Source organism: Parambassis ranga, chromosome 6, assembly GCF_900634625.1.
Source record: "Parambassis ranga chromosome 6, fParRan2.1, whole genome shotgun sequence".
NCBI classification, from domain to species: domain Eukaryota; kingdom Metazoa; phylum Chordata; class Actinopteri; family Ambassidae; genus Parambassis; species Parambassis ranga.
In genome coordinates, this window is record NC_041027.1 from 9,990,845 (window position 1) to 10,009,555 (window position 18,711).

Genomic DNA, 18,711 nt, shown 5'->3' on the forward strand with positions numbered 1-18,711 from the left:
AACAAAAGAATGAAACTTAAGTGTTAATGTTGTTTTTATTTGGTATGGATTTAGGCAAAATTACAGGCACGTTATCTGTGAAGAACAGTCACTAACAGGACTGAGCTGCTGAACAGGATCTCCTGCCGCCAGTTAAAGGATTCGTTTTTTTTTATATCTCCCAAATTAAATTCTAGAAAGTCTGGGTGGCACATAAAATGTGAAACAAACACAGCTGGAGGTTTCTACAGATGTGTCCGGATGGATTTCAAATTGTCTTTTGAGTCACGTCAATAACATATAAACCAAAGTGACAGAAGTGCTGAGTCCAAGCTGCAACTAGCAGAGCACATATAAAAGACAACAAGGGATGGAGACTGGAATAAATGGCAGGAAGGATCCTTCTGCAAGATGACACCTGGTGATGTCTGAACTCAGAAATCATGAAAATCTGAACAAACCTGATTTAAAAATCCTAAAATCTAGTTCACAATTTCAGGCAAATTTCATCTTCTGCCATGTTATACATGCAGCTTAGTTATTTTCACTTCATGGATTCTGTAAGAACAGCAGGACATTCTGTGTTGTTGTTACTATACCTACACTGTGGATACAGAAACGTAGTTCACACAACAAAATCAACGCCTGAAGACGAGAAATTCAAGTGACCGTGGAGCGGGAGTGAAAAAGAAACCAAGACGTTCATGGGATAAAATGTCTCCTGGATGGTCATCACATCAGCAAGTGAACTCTCAAACACACGACTTGCTCAAGGCGCACCATGTAAAATATGCCATATCATGCTCTGTGGCTCTCAGCGAGACAAGGACACACACTTCTCCTCTTTGTCTTTGAGAGTAGCTGCTGCCTGATTCTGTAGGTCAATGTAGACAAACTGAAGAGAAGAACACACACTGACACACACACACACACACTTACACACTGGCCTCTGCCTGTTCTCGCTCTGTCGGACTGAACTGGGGAGGGCGCGGATGTGTCATCACCTGACCTCTGACCCTCGTGTCCCAGAGGGCATTGGGGTCTCTGTCAGGCCCGGTCAATACCTCAGTTTCTCATTCTTAGGGACTGTATACATTTGTAAAGGAATGTACCTATAAAGAAAAAAAGGTGTTATTAAGTTGTCCCTGTTTTTCATTTGATAGTGGATGTGTATATTGTATGTTCATAACCAAGAGCATATTTATTTGTATTTTTTTCCCTCTTTAAAGGGGGAAATGAGAAAAGTTTCAAATGGTGCAAAATTTAATGCTATGATTGTTGTCTGTCTGATAACTCCTTTATGGCTTTTTGAACCTCTGAGGCAAAATCCCCGGTTTGTTAGGCGACCTCCAACAAGCTCACCTGATTTTATAAATCTTCAGTGCTTTACAAAATAAGCCATAGAAAGAACTAACTGGAGATGGCAGAAGCAGAGAAAGAGGTGTCGCTAACAGGTAGTTTCAGTTTATTTTCTCTCTGTGTGTGTGTGCGATCCAAATTTCTTTCCTGTGAATATTCAGCAGGTGAAGAGAAAAAGAAGACAAACATGTGTGGGTATAGGCCTGTAAAACCCCCCTGGACTGTTTTGCAATGTTTTCATGTAGCTAGACTCAATTTTTAAAAAGTTAGTTGAATGCAGTTTAAGTGCCCATGTATCCAAACTCTCCCCCTGCAGTGTGCAGACGCCTCTCTCTGCATTTTCTTCTTCTTCTGCAAATAACAAATTACGGACAGGCCTTCTGTCGTATATTATTTCCAAAGTGATTCAAGCTTTTGGGAAAGCTGAGGCGAGGATAGCAATTACATTTACTCAATGCTACATTACATTTTTCAGTCTTTCAATCAATAATTCATTCGAATGTCCACTGGCTGCCTGGAGGAGAGCATTTTTTTTTTTTTGCGAGTCTTGACAGTTGGCAGTCCTCAGCATTTGCTTCCACATGAAAGTGTCAGCAGAGAAAGAAGGCTCTGTGTTTAATGAGTATGAAATAGCCATAATAAGCCATTTTCAGATACATTTAAACGAGTAAGGATCAGCCAATCTGTGCTGGTGATGTATCCTGGATGGAAACTCCTGTTGTATACTACATAATATTATTACTCGGCATAGTGAAGATGTTGATGAATAATGCATACATACCCTGTTAGCCTATAATGAAGATAAAGAGGAGGCCTGAGAGGAGGTTAATGTGCCTCTTAAACTTAAGATTCATAGGAACCCAGAAGGGTTGTAAAAAGGGCTAGAAATGGCTGTTTTTGTAGAACACATTAACTGTGAATATAACCCCCTCCTGGAAGTAGGACTCAAATTGAAGGGCTGTGGATACTTGTTGCCCCGAAAAACAGGAAAAAATGGAGTTCTCTGCACACAAAGTGCTGAATTTATTATTTATAGAAGTCTCTTCAGTGAATGCAGAGGATAGTATTGGCAGCAGAAGAGGGACACCCAGATTGGGGGAGGGGTTTCAGGAGTAGTTTATTACTTTTCTGTATAAGCCAAATCTCCTGGCCCTGAGCCTGAGCCAGCCACGGCACCAACACACCTTCATCTCCTCTGTGATTTAAAAAAACCAAAAAAACCTGCGCACCCTCTGGCTCATCTTAAAGTGGAAGCCCCAGGTCTCATCCTCTGTGGCTCTGACAGCATGCGACGTGCCAGCACTCTTCAGAAAACCTCCACAGCAAAACGTGCTGCTTTCCCCATCCTGTCGCACTCATGTCACACACCCACCGGTGTCAGGATGATGCATGGCTGTTGTGAGGATCCACCAGAACCCAAAGCTACAGCGTAAACAGGATATCTTCCTTTAATAAGTGGATCTGACAGGCGGCATGATGTTTATTTAATTGCTGTCATTAAGTGACATATTTGTTTTTAACAGTAGACGGAAGTGTTGGTGAGGGGTGGCATGAGCTGAGGATCCCAGTCATCCTCATCCAGCGGGTTTGATATGGTCATATGTCTAAAAGCTATACTGCAAAATGCCTGTTGGCTGCTGCCAGCTTATGCAGTGCTGATTACGCTTGTTGGTGCCAGGTGTAAATCTGATGTCTGTCATTCTCTGTCCTGGCGTGCCAGTAGTTTTATGTTAAGCAGGCGTGTTTTAGAGCTGAAGCAACTGTAGCAACAGAGATTGAGGAGGCTACAGAAACTAGACGTATAGTTTCTGATGCACTAAATTACAAGAAAGTATTTTTAAAAAAAGAAACTGTGAGGATGAACGCTATGGAACTCTACTGTACCAGTCCCAAGGTTTTCTGACCCATCAGAGGCAAGTTTGCCTGCACGCTTGTTATTACTCTCACTGCCAGAAGGGGGAGACAAAACATCCGCACTGTAGCTTTAATGTCAAAATGTTAGTGCCAACAGAGTTCTTGTTTTTGCCATTGAGCGCTGGGACTGTAGCAAACATCTCATTTGGAAGTGCAGCAGAACTTTACAGCCACATACTTGACATTTCTCTTCAGGCTGTTTCTGATTACCTGTTAATGTATTTTTGTCACAAGTGAGCTTTTTTTTTGCACTTCTTCTAATGATGTTGTTGTGTGCCATATTCTCTACTGCCATGATCATTCTTCGATTGCTGTTATGCCCAATGCCTTGTCATATATATATATATAAATATATGTGTAAGACTAAGCACCGGGCAGAAAGGCTGCTTTGCTGTTGCCTGCATTCATGCACAGAATCCATAAGAGACATAAGCTGCAGTGCAAACATCTGTGTATCAGTAGCTGCTGTGTGCCATGTTGCCTTTCATTTCAGGTAACCCAGCGCAGTGCTGTGCTGATAAAGCAAGCTGCTGTAGCTCCTTAGATGGACCAGTATCTACAAACAAGAGTCATTGGATGCTGAGCAGGACAAGTTCTTAAACATTTACCCCAAAAGTACAGTTAGCTCCAGTTTGCAAATTACTAAAATGTATAGAAGGGGGTAGGCTACAGTTTTAAATTAGTGTTAGAAATTGAACACACTGAACGTGCATTAAGTCGTTAATAGAGCGCAGGTGAGATGGTTTTCTGGTGTATTCCAACACTGATGCTTTCTGGCTTTGCTACCTGATCACAGACATCACGGCTGGTTTCTTCAAATGAGAGTCGTTTCCCTCCCAACATCACATCTGTGCTGCTGTGCTAGTTTCTCATGAGCTGCTTACTTGTATTGATAAAATGGTGCCAAGCTTATGAGGTTCAACCTCTCAGACCAGACCAGAGGTTTAACCTACACAGCGTTTACAAAAAGAAAAAAAGCAGAAGAAGCTATTTTTTTCTCTCGGTCAAGAGGAAGGAAAACTAAATTTAAGTGTGGATAATTTATATCAAAGTCCTCATAAATTATTTCACAATCTATTGTACTTTTTAAATGTTCTGAACGGAACCATTTTATATTGTATATATATGAATATATTTTGTTTTATTTTGTACTGTTCATTGTACTTTGCTTTAATTTAGAAACAATATAAATAAAGAACAATACTGTGGCGACATCCTCACTGTGTTTTCAGTTCCATTCACACATAAAATTTTTTCAAAAGTCATTATTAATGTAGACCAAATGCTCAGTTGCTCTTCCTATAAATTGCTTTTTTTATTATGAAAAAATATACAAACGTTAAGCAGCTTTCATATAAGATGTTTTTCATTTTATACAGTTTTGAGTTTCTTTGTTGGTCTGTGGTCAGGGTCAGGGTCCGAGCACGCATCACGCACGCCGCTGCTCTTCATATCGACGTCCTTCAGAAGCTGGAGCTGCTGCTGTGTGGCCACCGTCATTGCCCACAAACACAGCTCCAGTCTGTGGGGCGTCCAGTCCTGCTGTGGATCCACTGAGGACAACAGGGAATACAAACTTATTTTGCACCTTTCAAAAGCATGGCACCTTCAATAGTTTAGAACAGGTGACAATTGTTAGATTTTTTTTTTGTATAATGACCTCACCTTTGTTGAGTGCTTTTGCCCGCTCAGTCATTCTGTTCAGGTACAGCTTGTAGTGCTTGGCTGTGTACTGGATGGGCTTCAGTCCCGGTATGCTCTCCATGGCTTCATCAGACATGAATGCAGTCTGTTCTGGGGCTCCTGCCGCCAACACAGCTGGAACAAAATGGACAGTCAGCTCACAAGCAAGGCTAACTGGAGCCACGAGGTGCATACAAACTATGTAAACAGAAAGCGGGGAGTCCCAGCAGCTCAGTCCGTCAGTGTGAGCACTACTCTATCACTCAGTTCTTTAAGAGCATCACAGAGACATTTTATAAGGGTGCATTATTGACATTATCTGTTTGCTGAAAGCAGGTTTGATACAGTTGTGTTAATAAAAAGACCGCAGGCGTGCTGACCTGAAGCAGTGGCTGGACCGACTCCTTTCAGGGAGCTGAGCTCTGTGATTGCTGCCTGCACATCAGGCAGGAGGCTGAAGGACTTTCTGGAACATTTCTCCACCGTGTCCTCACTGTTGGACGCCACCAGCTGCTGCAGCCTTGGCCTGAACTTCCCTCTCTGCGGTAAAGTCCACAGGGCTCAGTCAAGGACACAGTTAATGCACAGAGTGGTGCAAAAGACTCTTTCATAGCTTGCAGTGCTACATGATTTATTACTGGATCTAATATCTAGACAAAAACTTACAGTGAGCTTCCACTCCATCAGTTTCACAAGCTCAGCCAGGGTGACGTGTTTATCAGGACGACTTGAGATCAGTGTGGGCAGCTCCTCTTGGTACCTGATCACAGATAAGCACTGAAACAGACATGCAAACTAACTAATTTCACCTCAAATGAATAGAGCTTTAGTAAGTTAGGGTTCAGTATGATTTTTGCAGGGGTTACCACTTGTCAAGGTTCAGCAGCTTTCCAGGTTTCTTGCCTTTGGCTTTGGCCTCCACCACATCCCAGTACTTCACATACACCCTCCTCCATGTGTCTGGATCCTCACAGGCGAACAGAGCACTCATGGCAGTAGAGAGCTCACTGCATCCCCTTTAAGTGCAGAAATAAGAACTATTAATTAAAACTTTATTTTGCACAAATATACTACAGCACATCAGACATCCATCCCAGACTGTGTGGCTTTAATACTGCGAATACTTCTATCTAAAAAACACACCCAAAACAAAGACAATTCCCCAAAGTACGAGTGAGATTCTCCGTGAATGGTGCTTCCGTTTTTACGCACTTCTCGCGAGATCGTAGCAGATTTCTACTTCCGGTACCGCAAGCAGTTAGCAACAGCTTCAAAACAGAAGGTTTGTTTCCTTTAAAAATCGTTTTTTTTAAACTTTGCATTAACGCGTTTACTTTACATGACATATTATTAGTATTCGTGTAATTGTGTAGCTCACTTCTGAAGGAATGAGCTTTTGTCGTGCGAGTTTCGTCTTAGCGAAACTGTTTTGTAGTTAAGTTAGCTAGGTAGCATTAGCTTCACCTTTCAGTCATGTTTATGGTGCACTATGCATGTAGTTTACGAATGTGTAGCCAACTCACAGTGAATATCAAGCGGAACCTAACACAGGGGTGTATTTAATAAAAGTATTAAGTAAGATATAACACTGGAAACGTGTGAAATCATGGGCGAATAGTTAAAACTCTTACCTGAAACTCTGGTGTGTGTGTATGCACATGTTGCTCCTATACATCACATATTATCGTTAGTAACAAGTTCCTGCTATCTATGCGAAGGTGAATACAACACTATGATAATACAGAGTTGATGAATAGCTGTAAAACTTGCTGCATTTGTTGATTTTGAGGTTTCTAAGGCAGAAATATGCCTGGCAGCATTTATATAATGGTGTAATTATGTGCTTTTTGTGAAAGATATTAACCTTTAATGCAGATATTATCATGTCTTGTGAGGCTCATATGCTAATCTCCCCTAGCAGACTGGCCTTCATGGGAGCACATGAAGAGAACTCTGTGCAGCTGCAGACATTGAAGAGTCCGTCAGTTCCTCGCCAATTTGGTACTGCAACCGTTGATTGACAATATAATGATGTTCATTAGTTGGTTTGTTACAGCTCCCATCTCACCTGCCCCCTACATGCAATACTGTGTGTGATTGTATTTTGTTTGAGTGCCACCTGCTGGTAGAAAGTTACATTGCTTTATAAAATTGCACTACTTGATGTCCCTGGTCTCTAAGCTTTATACCCTTTTATGTGCTCTAGGAACATGGAGAAAATGTCACGGGTTACTACAGCCCTCAGCAGCAATACCATCAGTGGCCGAACTATGTTCTGCCACTTGGACGCTCCTGCCAATGCCATCAGTGTGTGTCGTGACGCCACGCAGGTGGTCGTCGCTGGACGTAACATCTTCAAGATCTACTCGCTTGAGGAGGAGCAGTTTGTGGAGAAGTTGAATCTACGTGTCGGTCGTAAACCCTCTCTGAACTTCAGCTGCGCTGATGTGATGTGGCACCAGATGGAGGAGAACCTGCTGGCCACGGCTGCCACTAACGGAGCGGTGGTCACCTGGAATCTGGGAAAACCCTCCAGAAACAAGCAGGACCAGCTGTTTACTGAGCACAAACGTACAGTTAATAAGGTGTGTTTCCACCCCACAGAGGTTTACATGCTGCTCAGTGGGTCACAGGATGGCTTTATGAAGTGCTTTGATCTGCGCAAGAAGGAGTCTGTCAGCACTTTCTCAGGTAGTGTGATGTGTTTTTGGAAAAATACATTATCTCATGTTGTCTAATTTTCATGTTTACTGTATATGTGCTCTTTCTTCTAGGTCAGTCAGAGAGTGTTAGGGATGTCCAGTTTAGCATGAAGGATTATTTTACATTTGCTGCATCTTTTGAAAATGGCAATGTTCAGCTTTGGGATATCAGACGACCGGACCGTTATGAGAGAATGTTCACTGCCCATACTGGCCCCGTCTTCTGCTGTGACTGGCACCCAGATGACAGGTAAAACACCTTTACTCTCTACAAGTTTTGTTGGGTCACTTGAACACGACATAGGTGTATGTTTTGGAATCGACACAGTAGGTTTATACCAAGCATGCATATCTAAAGGATAGGTTTATTACAGTTTTGACATTTGCGCTTGTTTCTGCTTCAGGGGTTGGCTGGCCACAGGAGGCAGAGACAAGATGGTGAAAGTTTGGGACATGACCACGAACAGGGCCAAGGAGATCTACTGCGTCCAGACCATTGCCTCAGTGGCACGAGTTAAATGGAGGCCTGAGAGAAAGTTTCATTTAGCTACCTGTTCCATGATGGTGGACCACAACATCTATGTGTGGGACATCCGCAGACCTTTCATTCCCTTTGCCACCTTTGAAGAACACAAAGATGTCACCACTGGCATTGTGTGGCGCCACCAGCATGACCCTGATTTCCTGCTTTCCGGCTCTAAAGACAGCACACTCTACCAGCATATGTTCAAGGACGCCACTCGTCCCGTAGACAAGGCGAACCCCGAGGGTTTGTGTTTCGGATTATTGGGTGACTTGGCCTTTGCAGCGAAGGAGAGTCTGATCAGCAGTGATGCCAACAGGAAGCCATACCCTGGAGGCGACCGCCGCTATCCCATCTTTTTCTTTAAGAAGCCAGACCAGACAGAACAGTTTGCCCATGTGTCCAGCGCACTTAGTGTCTTTGAGACGGATTTGGACAGTAACCGCATGGACTGGTTTGTTAAGACAGCACAACTCTACCTCCTTAGTGGGAAGCCATTTGCTGAGCTGTGTGATCACAATGCCAAGGTGGCCCAGGAGCTCAAAAGACCTCAGGTCTGAAGACAGAATTTTTAATTTAACTATAGCTGCATTGGACATTTTTTTAAAACTAAGTTGTCTGAACCTGTTGGACATGTTGACTTCATTTTCTATAATGTGGCCAGCAGTCAAAAACCTTAGTAGAATTATTTTATTTTATTTTGTGCACACAACCATGATAGGCCAATGTCATTATTAAAATTAATTTGATTATTTCTGTGCTGTAAATAAACTGCCTTATTCTACACACAGGTTTCCACTACATGGACTATGCTAAGAATAATGTTCTCTGACCCCGCAAACCTCCCGGCACCTGGTCTTAACCACAACCTCATTAAACCTGGTACCTTGCCTTTAATGAGCAGGTAAAGGTCTTCTTATTCTACCATTTACAAAAGAAACTGTCAGACTTTAAGTTGAAATTCTGTTATGTGTCAAGTTTCAGTATGAAGGAAATGGGTTCAGGGATAGGCACGGAGAGCAGACTGGAGCGCAGCAAAGGCGACAGCAGACAGGATAACAGCCACCTGGAGCCTGGAAACTCACACATCAGCAACAATAATGAAGGTGAGAGTGCTCTTTACACTCTTAGAGGCCAGTCTGCAGCCAGAGCACCTGCATGTTGGTTTTCTAATTTATATTAAAATTATATATATATTATATATATATATTATATTAAAAAACATTTGTTCAATTTCCATCCAGAAAATGAGGAGACAGAAGGCAGTGAGGGGCAGGCTGAGTACATGTTTGGTGATGCTGAGTTAGATGACGATGACCTCTATTCTATGGAGCATGACAACCAAACAGGTCAGTCACAGTTTCATCAGCGAGGAACAAAGTTGCCTACGTCAGTAGCTACTAAATATAACCACCCCCGTCCTCAGCGTTCTTTTGTCTGATATTATCTCTGATTCTTTTGTTGTTACAGAAGAGCCGGAGTACACGCTGCCCCAGGAGGCCTTTCAACTGCGCCATGAGATCATGGACAACCCATCTGCCCCAGAGCACCTTCAGCAGGACAAGGCTGACTCCCCTCACGTCAGTGGCAACGAGGCAGAAGTCACTTGTCTGACGCCAATCGAGTCTTTTTCTCTTATATCCATATCTCAGCCACTGTTTAGCCCACATCTGCCCGCCAGCTTCTTTTGCCCCATTGTGCGTGAGATGCTGAGCTACTACGCCGAGCAGGGTGACGTGCAGATGGCTGTGTCGGTGCTTATCGTCTTGGGGGACCGGATCCGTAAAGCGATTGATGACCTCACCCAGGTCAGATAGGAATAAAAATGTAATTTTTTTAGTGTTATAAGCTTCTGTTTGCAAAAGCATTAATGAAAATTTCCATTCTTTATATAGAGAAACGTTAATAATGCCTTCATGGCGTAGATGGTCAAGCAGTTAAGTTGTGTTGCAGTTATGTTACTCTAAACAGGCGACCTGGCCTTTCCATTTCAGGAGCACTGGTACATGTCCTACATAGACCTGCTGCAGAGATTTGAGTTGTGGAACGTGTCCAATGAGGTTATCAAGCTGAGTACATGCAGCGCCATCACCTGCCTGAACCAGACGTCTACAACGCTGCACATCAACTGCAGCAACTGCAAACGACCAATGAGCAACAAGGGCTGGATTTGTGACAGGTCTGAGTCACTTTTTAATTTTCGAAAGTCATTTCCACGTTGTAACTTCTTTATTACATAGAAAAATGAAGCTATAAAAACCTCTGGAGTGTTTGTAGTGCTGGTTGCCTGGCAGCTCTAACAAGCACCATGTGTCTTTCCTGCAGGTGCCACCAGTGTGCCAGTGTGTGCGCAGTGTGTCACCATGTGGTAAAGGGACTGTTTGTCTGGTGTCAGGGCTGCAGCCACGGCGGACATCTGGAGCACATGATGAACTGGCTCAAGAGCAGCGCTCACTGCCCTGCCGGCTGTGGTCACCTGTGTGAGTACACCTGAGCCACTCACAACCACTGTAAATACAGCTGGTCCTCTGTGGGAGCAGGAGACAGTCCTCACACCTGCCTGAATCTCTCACACACACACACACACACACACACACACACACACACACACACTATGGACAGATGAGATGTCTTCATCCCTCTGCATGGGCCTGGAGCATTTTGTCTCTGCTGCTTTAAAGTGAGATTCAACCGGTGGTCTGAAGGAGGAACAGTTTTTATGTACTCTTCTGGACAGTCACTCAGGAGCAAACACAATCACATGTAAATGTATGTTTGCATTACTGAACCATCTGAAGAAAAACAGAAGTGTGAATTTATGCAGCATTTTACAATGTTTTTAAACTGAATGCTGTACAGGAGGAATTGTTGACTAATGTAAGTGCACTGTTTATGTTTGTACATTATACTAAAATCTATTTTCAAGGGCTGCAAATAATGTTGCATTCATTTATATTAGAGAGACAAACGACTCTCTTCTCAAGCAATAAAATAAAGCAGTGCATAATTTACACGTGTCCAGGATCAGTATACCGGTTTGGCTTCAACATTCACCAGCTGTCACTTCCTTGCAGTGCACACCGTGTTTGTGGATCAGTGTGAGCCGCTCAGGGGCAGCTTGGAGAACGAGCACCACTTATTTATTTGCCACAATCTAGGGCACTCTCTTCGACCCACAAAATCCAAGCTTGGCAACCTGCCAGCACCTCAAGCATCGGCTGTTACATGATGTTTGCTTGTCAAAGTGTGCATGTCGCACCACAACAGACATGTGTAGTAGCCGACATAGGCAACATCTGGCGGATAAACCTAAATACGACTTTGTCTGGGATTAATTTTAAATGTTATATTGTGCATCTTGACTAATTAGAGGTTTCATTATTAAAGAAAATGGAGAAAATGTTGACATTCCACGCTCAAATTATGTGAAATTAGGGCGCATTTACATTTGAACCCACTCCAGTGGGTTTGTCCTCTACTCAGATATCCCTGTGCCCACTGATGCTATTTATTAAATGTTGAGTAACATTAGGAGCATCCTGGATGGTTAATGCTCAAACACTTCACAGATTGCAGACACACCAACTGAACATTACAGCATCGTAACCCAATATTAAGTTATTGCTCAAACAGGACAGATCAGGACATAGTTGTACAGAGTTTCTTTAATTAGTCCGTAAAACACTAAACATAGTTGATGTGTCATTTTCAGTAATAAATCTGTTGTCCTGTCATGAGAGTAGAGTAGAGATGTATGAGCTGAGTGGAGTGTGTGCTTACTATAAAAACCTGCAGGCATCAGACTGGGGTATCTGGATCAGCTACTAAAGCTAAACTCAGCCAACATCCACATCGTGCCAAGATTGTTACCGAGCAGTAACTGTCATCACATTGATTTACTGCCAAGGCCCCCGGGCACAATAGAGGATTTTCAAATGTACTCCATAACGAGGACATCCTGATCCTGACAGTCAGAAAGGGATTCCCTGACCTACCTCACAGCTCGATGTGCAGAGAAAACTCCCCTGTAGTGTAGAGTTAAATACTGATAGTCAAAAATTATGAACTTAATCTGAAACATACAATTCGGAAAATCAAACAAAGATCAAAACTCAAAAACTCTAATTTTTTTAATTTATGTTTTAAACTTTAAAAATTTCTGTTTAATACATCATGACAGTTTTCAGCTTCAGCAATTTAATGTTTTCATCTTTTTGTCCATGTATGCCACTCAGTTTTCATCTGGCTCTACTAGCATAAATACTGAGCGACAGACACTCTTGTGTGTTTGGCAATTTGTAAACAAATCTGTCTTATGGAAACGCATCACAGTATTACCACCTCTGATCCCCTATCAGCGTGTACCTCCTCTCTCTGTGCATCTGCACGGCCCAACTGCAGGAGTCCAGCATAAAAATCAGCACAAGCGTGTGAGGGATTGGCCACCCTTTCTGCCTGCTTGTTGTTTTTCATGCAGCGACTGTGTTGCCCCTGGCCTTGTCCATATCTGGCGAGCTCTGGTCAAACAGCCAGTCCCATGTGAGCAGCTGGTCTGCTACACTCCCTGAGCCGCCGCTCTGGTCAGGATGGGCTGGGCTCGTCTTTGGCCTTATCCCATTTCTCTGAGATTGTTCAGGGTGGTTAAATCACCCTCCGTCAAAGCACTGGCAGAAGCCCCTTTAAAATGTTAGAAAAGAAAATGGTTAAGAGCTCCTTAAAGATGTAAATGTCTCAATTTGTAAATCTAGTGACGATGGGGTTACCTGAGAGCTCAAGGCCGTTCCCAGGTATCTGAAACTTTTTCAGGGGCACTTAGGCGCCTCAGACTCTGAAGCACTGTTTGCAGAGCCCCAGCTGTAATAACAAAACATTAAGACTTCAGTTGCCACACAAAGCCACTGTATGCACTGAACATTATAACTTCCTACCTAGTTCGTCTTCATAGGAATCCAGCTTCTTCATCAGGTCTGCTTCAGCAGCCCGTCCCTCTCCTACACAAAGATGCAAAATGCTCAATTTCACAAATTACAATTTAGATTTTATAATCCACGGCAGTTTATCTTAAACTCACCTTTAACACCAGTGTCACTTTTTGCTTTATCTTCCACGCCAATGTAAGACCTGCTGTTCCCATCTATACTAAGGCAGGACAGCAGCTCAGCACGACAGGCCTTTGCCTTTGCCAGAGTGGCGCTCATGTCCTGAGCTAGCCTATGGTTCTCCACCAGCTCAGCGTGGACCCCCTTCCATGCCATTTTGTCCTCCATCAGACATCCCTCCATCACTGTTCGTAGCTCCTTCTCCTGCGACACCTGGCTCTGCAGATTCTCTACCTCCTCACAGCGCTACAAAGGGACAGACAAATCTGTGTGATCTCAGTTGATGTAGCTTTGCAGTAACTGTTTGCTTCACTGTTACCTTGTGTAGCTGAATGGCCATTTCTTGCATCTCAGCCTCAAGCTGGTCAGCATAGGCCTGTTCCAGAGCACCGCTTGGTGGTCGAGCGTTACTGTGCCACCTTGCAATGGCTGAAGTCATCTTACGCTTGGGTCCAAATAATCTGGAGAACCAGCATTTCACACAATGAGAAACACACACTGTGTGTGCAGGTAAATACCAAAGATTGATCTGAAGTTGCTTACGTGATGCCTATTTCTTTGAGATCATTCTCTGTCAGAGTGAGAAATATCCGCAGATCTATGTCCTGCTCTTCCAGCAGTGGCAGATATTTAGAAAAGCCAATTTGCTCCAAGAACTCTGCCAGGTCCTACAGAAAAATCAAAGATCAAAGGTTGAGTGAGGAAGTACATAAAATCAGAAAAGAACTGGTCATGCAAGTAAGACATGCCTTTGGACCGGAGTATGATGGTGGGGGATGTGCGCATGTCCCACAGTTTCCTGCCCAACTAGAGTGAGCAGCATCATTGTTTCCATGGCGAGTCTTGCCTTTAGAGTAATGACCCTTATTTGCTCTGCGAGAGCTGCTCTTTTTGCACTGGTCAGAGTCCTGGTGAAGAAAGGTACAATTGTCTGTCACAACATGTTATCAAAATTCTGCAGCTGCTCTCCTGAACTGCAGGCTTTGTGTTCACCTCATTGCTCTCCACAGAGCCTTCCCAGTTAAGGCCCATCGCATGGGGTAGGCCTTCACTACTGCTGCTGCTGCTCCTCATGGTGGGCATGTCATTGTCAAAAAATGGACTGTCATCTGTGGCAGTACCGTAAAAACAAATGTAAACATTTCCCTTTTATATTTCAGATTTCACATGACACTAATATTTGTTATCTTACCTCTGCTGCTACTGCTCTGCCCATCTAGCTCATTGATGGGTGAGGTCACATCACGGTAACAGATTCTGTCACTTTGTTCACCAATATCACGGAATGTCATGTAGCCGGGCAGCACTGCAGGGGGCTCTGTAAGTAGATAGGTAACATTAATGTTGTTTAGTGGTACAACACAGACACACGCTGGAAGACAGGAAGTTCAATGTGTCACTACCACGCGGTTTGCTGGTGCCTCCTACTCTGAACTTGGCAATGGCCTGAGGTCCATCGTGGATGCTAACACCTTTAACTCTGTTGCGACTTGGCCTTATCCTCGGTGGTGCACTGTCGTCCTCGGACGAGCTCAGGTCTTCAAAGTGTCCTGAAAAGATGAAACATGCATTAAAAAATTCAATGGAAAATACAATCGAAAAAGAAAGCAACTTTTTAAGATATGTTACGCCGAGTACCTGGTTTTATTCTTGGAGAACGGGAGTCAATGAGGCTGGCTATTTTGGTGTAGCCGTACATCATGGCAAGGGCACGGGCATTCTCTCCTTTTGCATTGCGCTCATCCACTTTAACTTTCTGCAAATTTAACGAAAAAAAGGTTTTTATCAAGAGGATAAACCTGATTCCTTCTATACTGTCGTCACATAGTATGAGAACCTTTATTGAGCAAGCAACGTTTTATTTATAAAAAAAATGACAGCAAAGAGCATTTGCAGACAGTAATTTACTCACATGATCAAGCAGGTACTGAACTATGATTTCATGTCCAGAAGCAGCAGCCTCCATCAGTGGAGTGAAGCCAGACCCAGGCTCTCTGTGGATGGAAGAAATATATATTTTTTTTAATCAGAACAGATTATCTCACTTTAATTTTAATAAAGACACACACTTGACATTGGCGTCAGCATTGTTATCCAGCAGGAACTTCACCATCTGTTGGTGGCCTGTGCTCGTACAGTGGAACAGAGCCGTCCAGCCTCGTGAGTCCTTCAGCTCCAATTCCGCACCTTGCTTTTGGGTAAGAAAGACAAAGTTCTGTAATTATAGCCCGTAAATCCAGAGAAATTAGTTTAAGTGTGCAACCTGATGTGTGTGTTAATAGTAATACTGTACCTGAAGGAGGAAGTATGCAATGCTTTCATTCCCACAGCTTGCTGCCAGCATCAGAGGCGTCAGTCCTTTGGCAGTGGCAGCATTTACATTCACCCCAGCTTCCAGCAGAAGGTTTGCAATGTTGTCATGACCAATGTATGAGGCATACATAAGAGGGGTCCATCCTCCAATGTTTTTGCCATTTAGGTCCACCTCGTGCCTGAATACAAATAGTATTAAGATAATTATACATGAATGCATACAGATAATTAACAACTCTGTGAATGTTCACACACTTTTTAATGCATTCAGCCACCACGTCGTACTGGCCAATGGAGCAGGCGGTATGGAGGTCCAGAGGGACATCCAGCTCCTCCGGACGCACCACAGAGTCACCCAGCCACAGAGAGAGGCTGGCCCCCAGCTGCTCCGATTCACTGGCTTCATCACTTAACTCAGACATTCTCACTCGTCCCTCCTCCTCACACCTGAAAACAGAGCTGCTTTTACCATAAAATGATTACAAAGCCCCGAAGTCACACTCTAATGTTAGTTGAACATCGGACAACTAGAGCCAGAGTATGTTGTCGACTTGAGTTAATAAATGAAAATATTAACTAAATACAAACTTTTAGGCTTCGATGACTTTAAAGCTACTGCTGCTTTGTTGTCTCCAACTTGCTCCTGCCAACTTTTAGCTAGTTTAGCTTAGCGAGATAACGGTACAAACTTTTCTCCGCCCTAAAACTACACAATGAACCATGACAACACTAAACTCGTAAAAAGCAACAAAAGGCAACAGAAATGATCAACTAATAATTCATAACGTGGGCTAAAATGGCGAGTTAAAGCTTACTGTCAGCAGGTAGTTTGTTTTCTCAGCTGCCGAAACTTTTTGTTTTCAGTGCCACACTCAATTGGGCTCGTGTTGAATCATACCCCGCCTTTTCCGGTTGGATAGTGGATCGTTAAGTGGAAGTGTGCGCTCCACTAAATGTTACCGAATGATTTCTTAGTTCTCAGAAGATTTTTTTACTTGTTTATTTTTGGCTTCACAAAAAAACTTTATTATTTACATAGTAATGAAAGTTTGGATTCTAGTATTCAACATATCTTCAATCCTGATCATGGCTTTTTAAAAAAAAAAAAAAAAAAAATTCATAAAAAAAGTCCACCATGTGGTCCTTTTCCAAACATCCTGCTCTTTGAAAGTCAGAGAAAATTGAAGTGAAACTCCTCTTTTGATGGAGTAAAGACAAAAGTTGACATCTCGTCCTGAGTCTGAGGCGCAGGCTCTGTGTCCTGGCTTTCACTTTGCTGCTGGATCTCCTCTGCAGCGGGCATCTTGGCTTTGACTTCAGCTCTCCGGTGGAAAACAGACTTCTTTGGTGACTCTGCTACAACTTTGACATGAGCTGATGCAATTTCTGTTAAGAGCAGAGAAACCTCATCGATTAGCAAAGCTTCAAACACAAACTTTCACTGCTTATTTCCCAGCATTTTTAGGATTCAAATCACAGTTCACTCACCACTCTGAATAAGTTTAAACTGCTTGCTCTTCTCTTCTTCCATTTTTTTCCTGTAGTCTCCGGCCATGGTTCTCATCAGCTGCCTCTTCTTAGCTAAAGGAGCTTTGGAACTACGCAGAGTCTTTAGAGCACGAGAGGCCTCCTCCTCTGCAGAGGAAACATTTATTGAGAGGGTTGTTTTCATATTTTATATTTTTGCACTATATTGCTAAATAAAAAGGTAAAAACCACACAAACTCTGCTTAGGTGTGCCCTTTTGGGTCCTCAGTCCCAGTTCCAGATGCTCGATGCACCAGTCCAGCTGCCTATTCAGCTGCTCTTCTGCACTCTGAAAAGACAAACATGAAGCCAAACTGTCAAACTAATGAACTGGTACCCAGCATGTCTAACAAACATGACACTGACCAGCTCTATGTCTTTTCCCGCTTGACTTCCCTCAGTTTGCTGCTGCTGCGGCTCAGAGACATGTGACATGTTTTTCTTTCCAGATTTCTTCTTTTTCTTCTTCACCTTTGATTCTGAGTTAGCCTCCTGCAAAACAGAAGGGTTCTCAACTTGGACGCTCTGCTGGCTGTGTGCTGTCTCTGCAGTCTCCATGTCTTCTATGGTTGTGGCAGGAGGGATTTGAAAGTTAAAAGCAAAATCAGATCCCTGTCCTGTAAAAGCAATCCTCTGGCTCGCTCCGGCCTCAGCCCCTGATGGAGGAGACTCCACCTGAGGGGCTGGTGGAGGATTATCAGTCAGGAAGTTAAATCTGAAGCTGTTGTCACTGCGGTTCCAGAGTGTAGAATTAGACGCTTTAGCATCGATATCTGTTGAATGAGCGAACAAATACAGTTAATTAACATTATCACCAGACAGTGCCATATGTATAACAACAGCAGAATCTATGTATTTAGCTCATATTATAAAAACACTTTCGTTAAAATGCACCTATGAACAGCAGCCTTTGCTGGGTCATGCTGATTTCTCCAGCGATGCAGGTCTACAGCTGAAAGACGCCGGACCGACTCAACTATTTATGTCCACATATCTTGAACTCAAAGACATTTACCAGCACAGACGAGTTTTATATTCCTGCTTTGAAAATACAGCCTTTTCAAGAAAATGTCATCGGTTTTTTATAAAAACACGTCCGAGGCAGAAACTCACCACGGGCGTCACGCGATAATATGTCCGTCTAGTAAGATTTCCTGAACATACAATAGTTCCGTTTGAAACAACTTTGTCTTTACTCATCAACAATAAAATACGAGAAAATTAGGATGGAAGTGTCTGCTCCTTCTCTCTGCTTTTATCTTGTTTAACGACAAAGAATCAGCCACATTGGGAAAGTAAAAGAAAAGCTTACAGCACCTGGTATTCCCAGGCGGTCTCCCATCCAAGTACTGACCAGGCCCGACCCTGCTTAGCTTCCGAGATCAGACGAGATCGGGCGTGTTCAGGGTGGTATGGCCGTAAGCGACAATATATGTCATGAAATGTTATTTTATACATAACAAGACACACTGGGTCCACCTGTTATACTTGAATTTTTTTGTTTCTAGTCATCTAAACAAGCAAGGCCATGAATGATAACGGTGTTGTGGTCAGAGAGGTCTCGAAAAAGGACAGGTATAAAAATTGTACTTTTTGCCGTATTTTCGCGCTT

The 18,711-nt window shown here is 43.2% G+C and overlaps 4 protein-coding genes and 1 non-coding gene across 8 annotated transcripts; 1 reads left to right on the plus strand and 4 right to left on the minus strand.

Annotated features, from left to right (window-relative positions):
• Positions 1-4,623: 4,623 nt before the first annotated feature.
• LOC114437838 (uncharacterized) lies at positions 4,624-6,607 on the minus strand. The gene is made up of 6 exons (XM_028408771.1): positions 6,567-6,607; positions 5,802-5,951; positions 5,602-5,695; positions 5,316-5,475; positions 4,918-5,070; positions 4,624-4,805 (listed from the first exon to the last, which is right to left on the minus strand). Exons 1-6 carry the CDS (start codon positions 6,593-6,595, stop codon positions 4,624-4,626), a joined length of 768 nt encoding a protein of 255 aa, XP_028264572.1. The 5' UTR covers positions 6,596-6,607.
• wdr24 (WD repeat domain 24) lies at positions 6,169-11,095 on the plus strand. Of its 4 annotated transcripts, none has more exons than XM_028408744.1 (11): positions 6,169-6,217; positions 6,857-6,936; positions 7,142-7,626; positions 7,710-7,887; positions 8,042-8,714; positions 8,952-9,064; positions 9,139-9,266; positions 9,405-9,509; positions 9,631-9,968; positions 10,155-10,339; positions 10,486-11,095. In XM_028408744.1, exons 3-11 carry the CDS (start codon positions 7,146-7,148, stop codon positions 10,652-10,654), a joined length of 2,370 nt encoding a protein of 789 aa, XP_028264545.1. In that variant the 5' UTR covers positions 6,169-6,217; positions 6,857-6,936; positions 7,142-7,145; the 3' UTR covers positions 10,655-11,095. The 4 variants fall into 4 exon arrangements, with proteins under 4 accessions (XP_028264545.1, XP_028264547.1, XP_028264548.1 ...); XM_028408746.1 differs by having other exon boundaries at positions 9,145-9,266; XM_028408745.1 differs by having other exon boundaries at positions 6,176-6,217; positions 6,854-6,936.
• Positions 11,096-11,891: 796 nt separating this feature from the next.
• On the minus strand, positions 11,892-16,463 carry anks3 (ankyrin repeat and sterile alpha motif domain containing 3). The gene is made up of 16 exons (XM_028407954.1): positions 16,388-16,463; positions 15,828-16,019; positions 15,553-15,751; positions 15,329-15,450; positions 15,172-15,253; positions 14,898-15,015; positions 14,663-14,809; positions 14,452-14,577; positions 14,253-14,368; positions 14,009-14,167; positions 13,803-13,927; positions 13,579-13,720; positions 13,232-13,505; positions 13,089-13,151; positions 12,924-13,014; positions 11,892-12,837 (listed from the first exon to the last, which is right to left on the minus strand). Exons 2-15 carry the CDS (start codon positions 15,992-15,994, stop codon positions 12,932-12,934), a joined length of 1,923 nt encoding a protein of 640 aa, XP_028263755.1. The 5' UTR covers positions 15,995-16,019; positions 16,388-16,463; the 3' UTR covers positions 11,892-12,837; positions 12,924-12,931.
• A 207-nt stretch (positions 16,464-16,670) lies between these two features.
• On the minus strand, positions 16,671-18,224 carry c6h8orf33 (chromosome 6 C8orf33 homolog). Its single transcript, XM_028408346.1, has 5 exons — positions 17,994-18,224; positions 17,466-17,872; positions 17,298-17,388; positions 17,061-17,207; positions 16,671-16,958 (listed from the first exon to the last, which is right to left on the minus strand). The coding sequence occupies exons 1-5, from the start codon at positions 18,019-18,021 to the stop codon at positions 16,744-16,746; spliced, it is 888 nt and encodes a 295-aa protein (XP_028264147.1). The 5' UTR covers positions 18,022-18,224; the 3' UTR covers positions 16,671-16,743.
• Positions 18,225-18,404: 180 nt separating this feature from the next.
• LOC114437888 (5S ribosomal RNA) lies at positions 18,405-18,523 on the minus strand. The gene has a single exon (XR_003670941.1). It is a non-coding gene; the product is annotated as a 5S ribosomal RNA (ribosomal RNA).
• Positions 18,524-18,711: the final 188 nt, after the last annotated feature.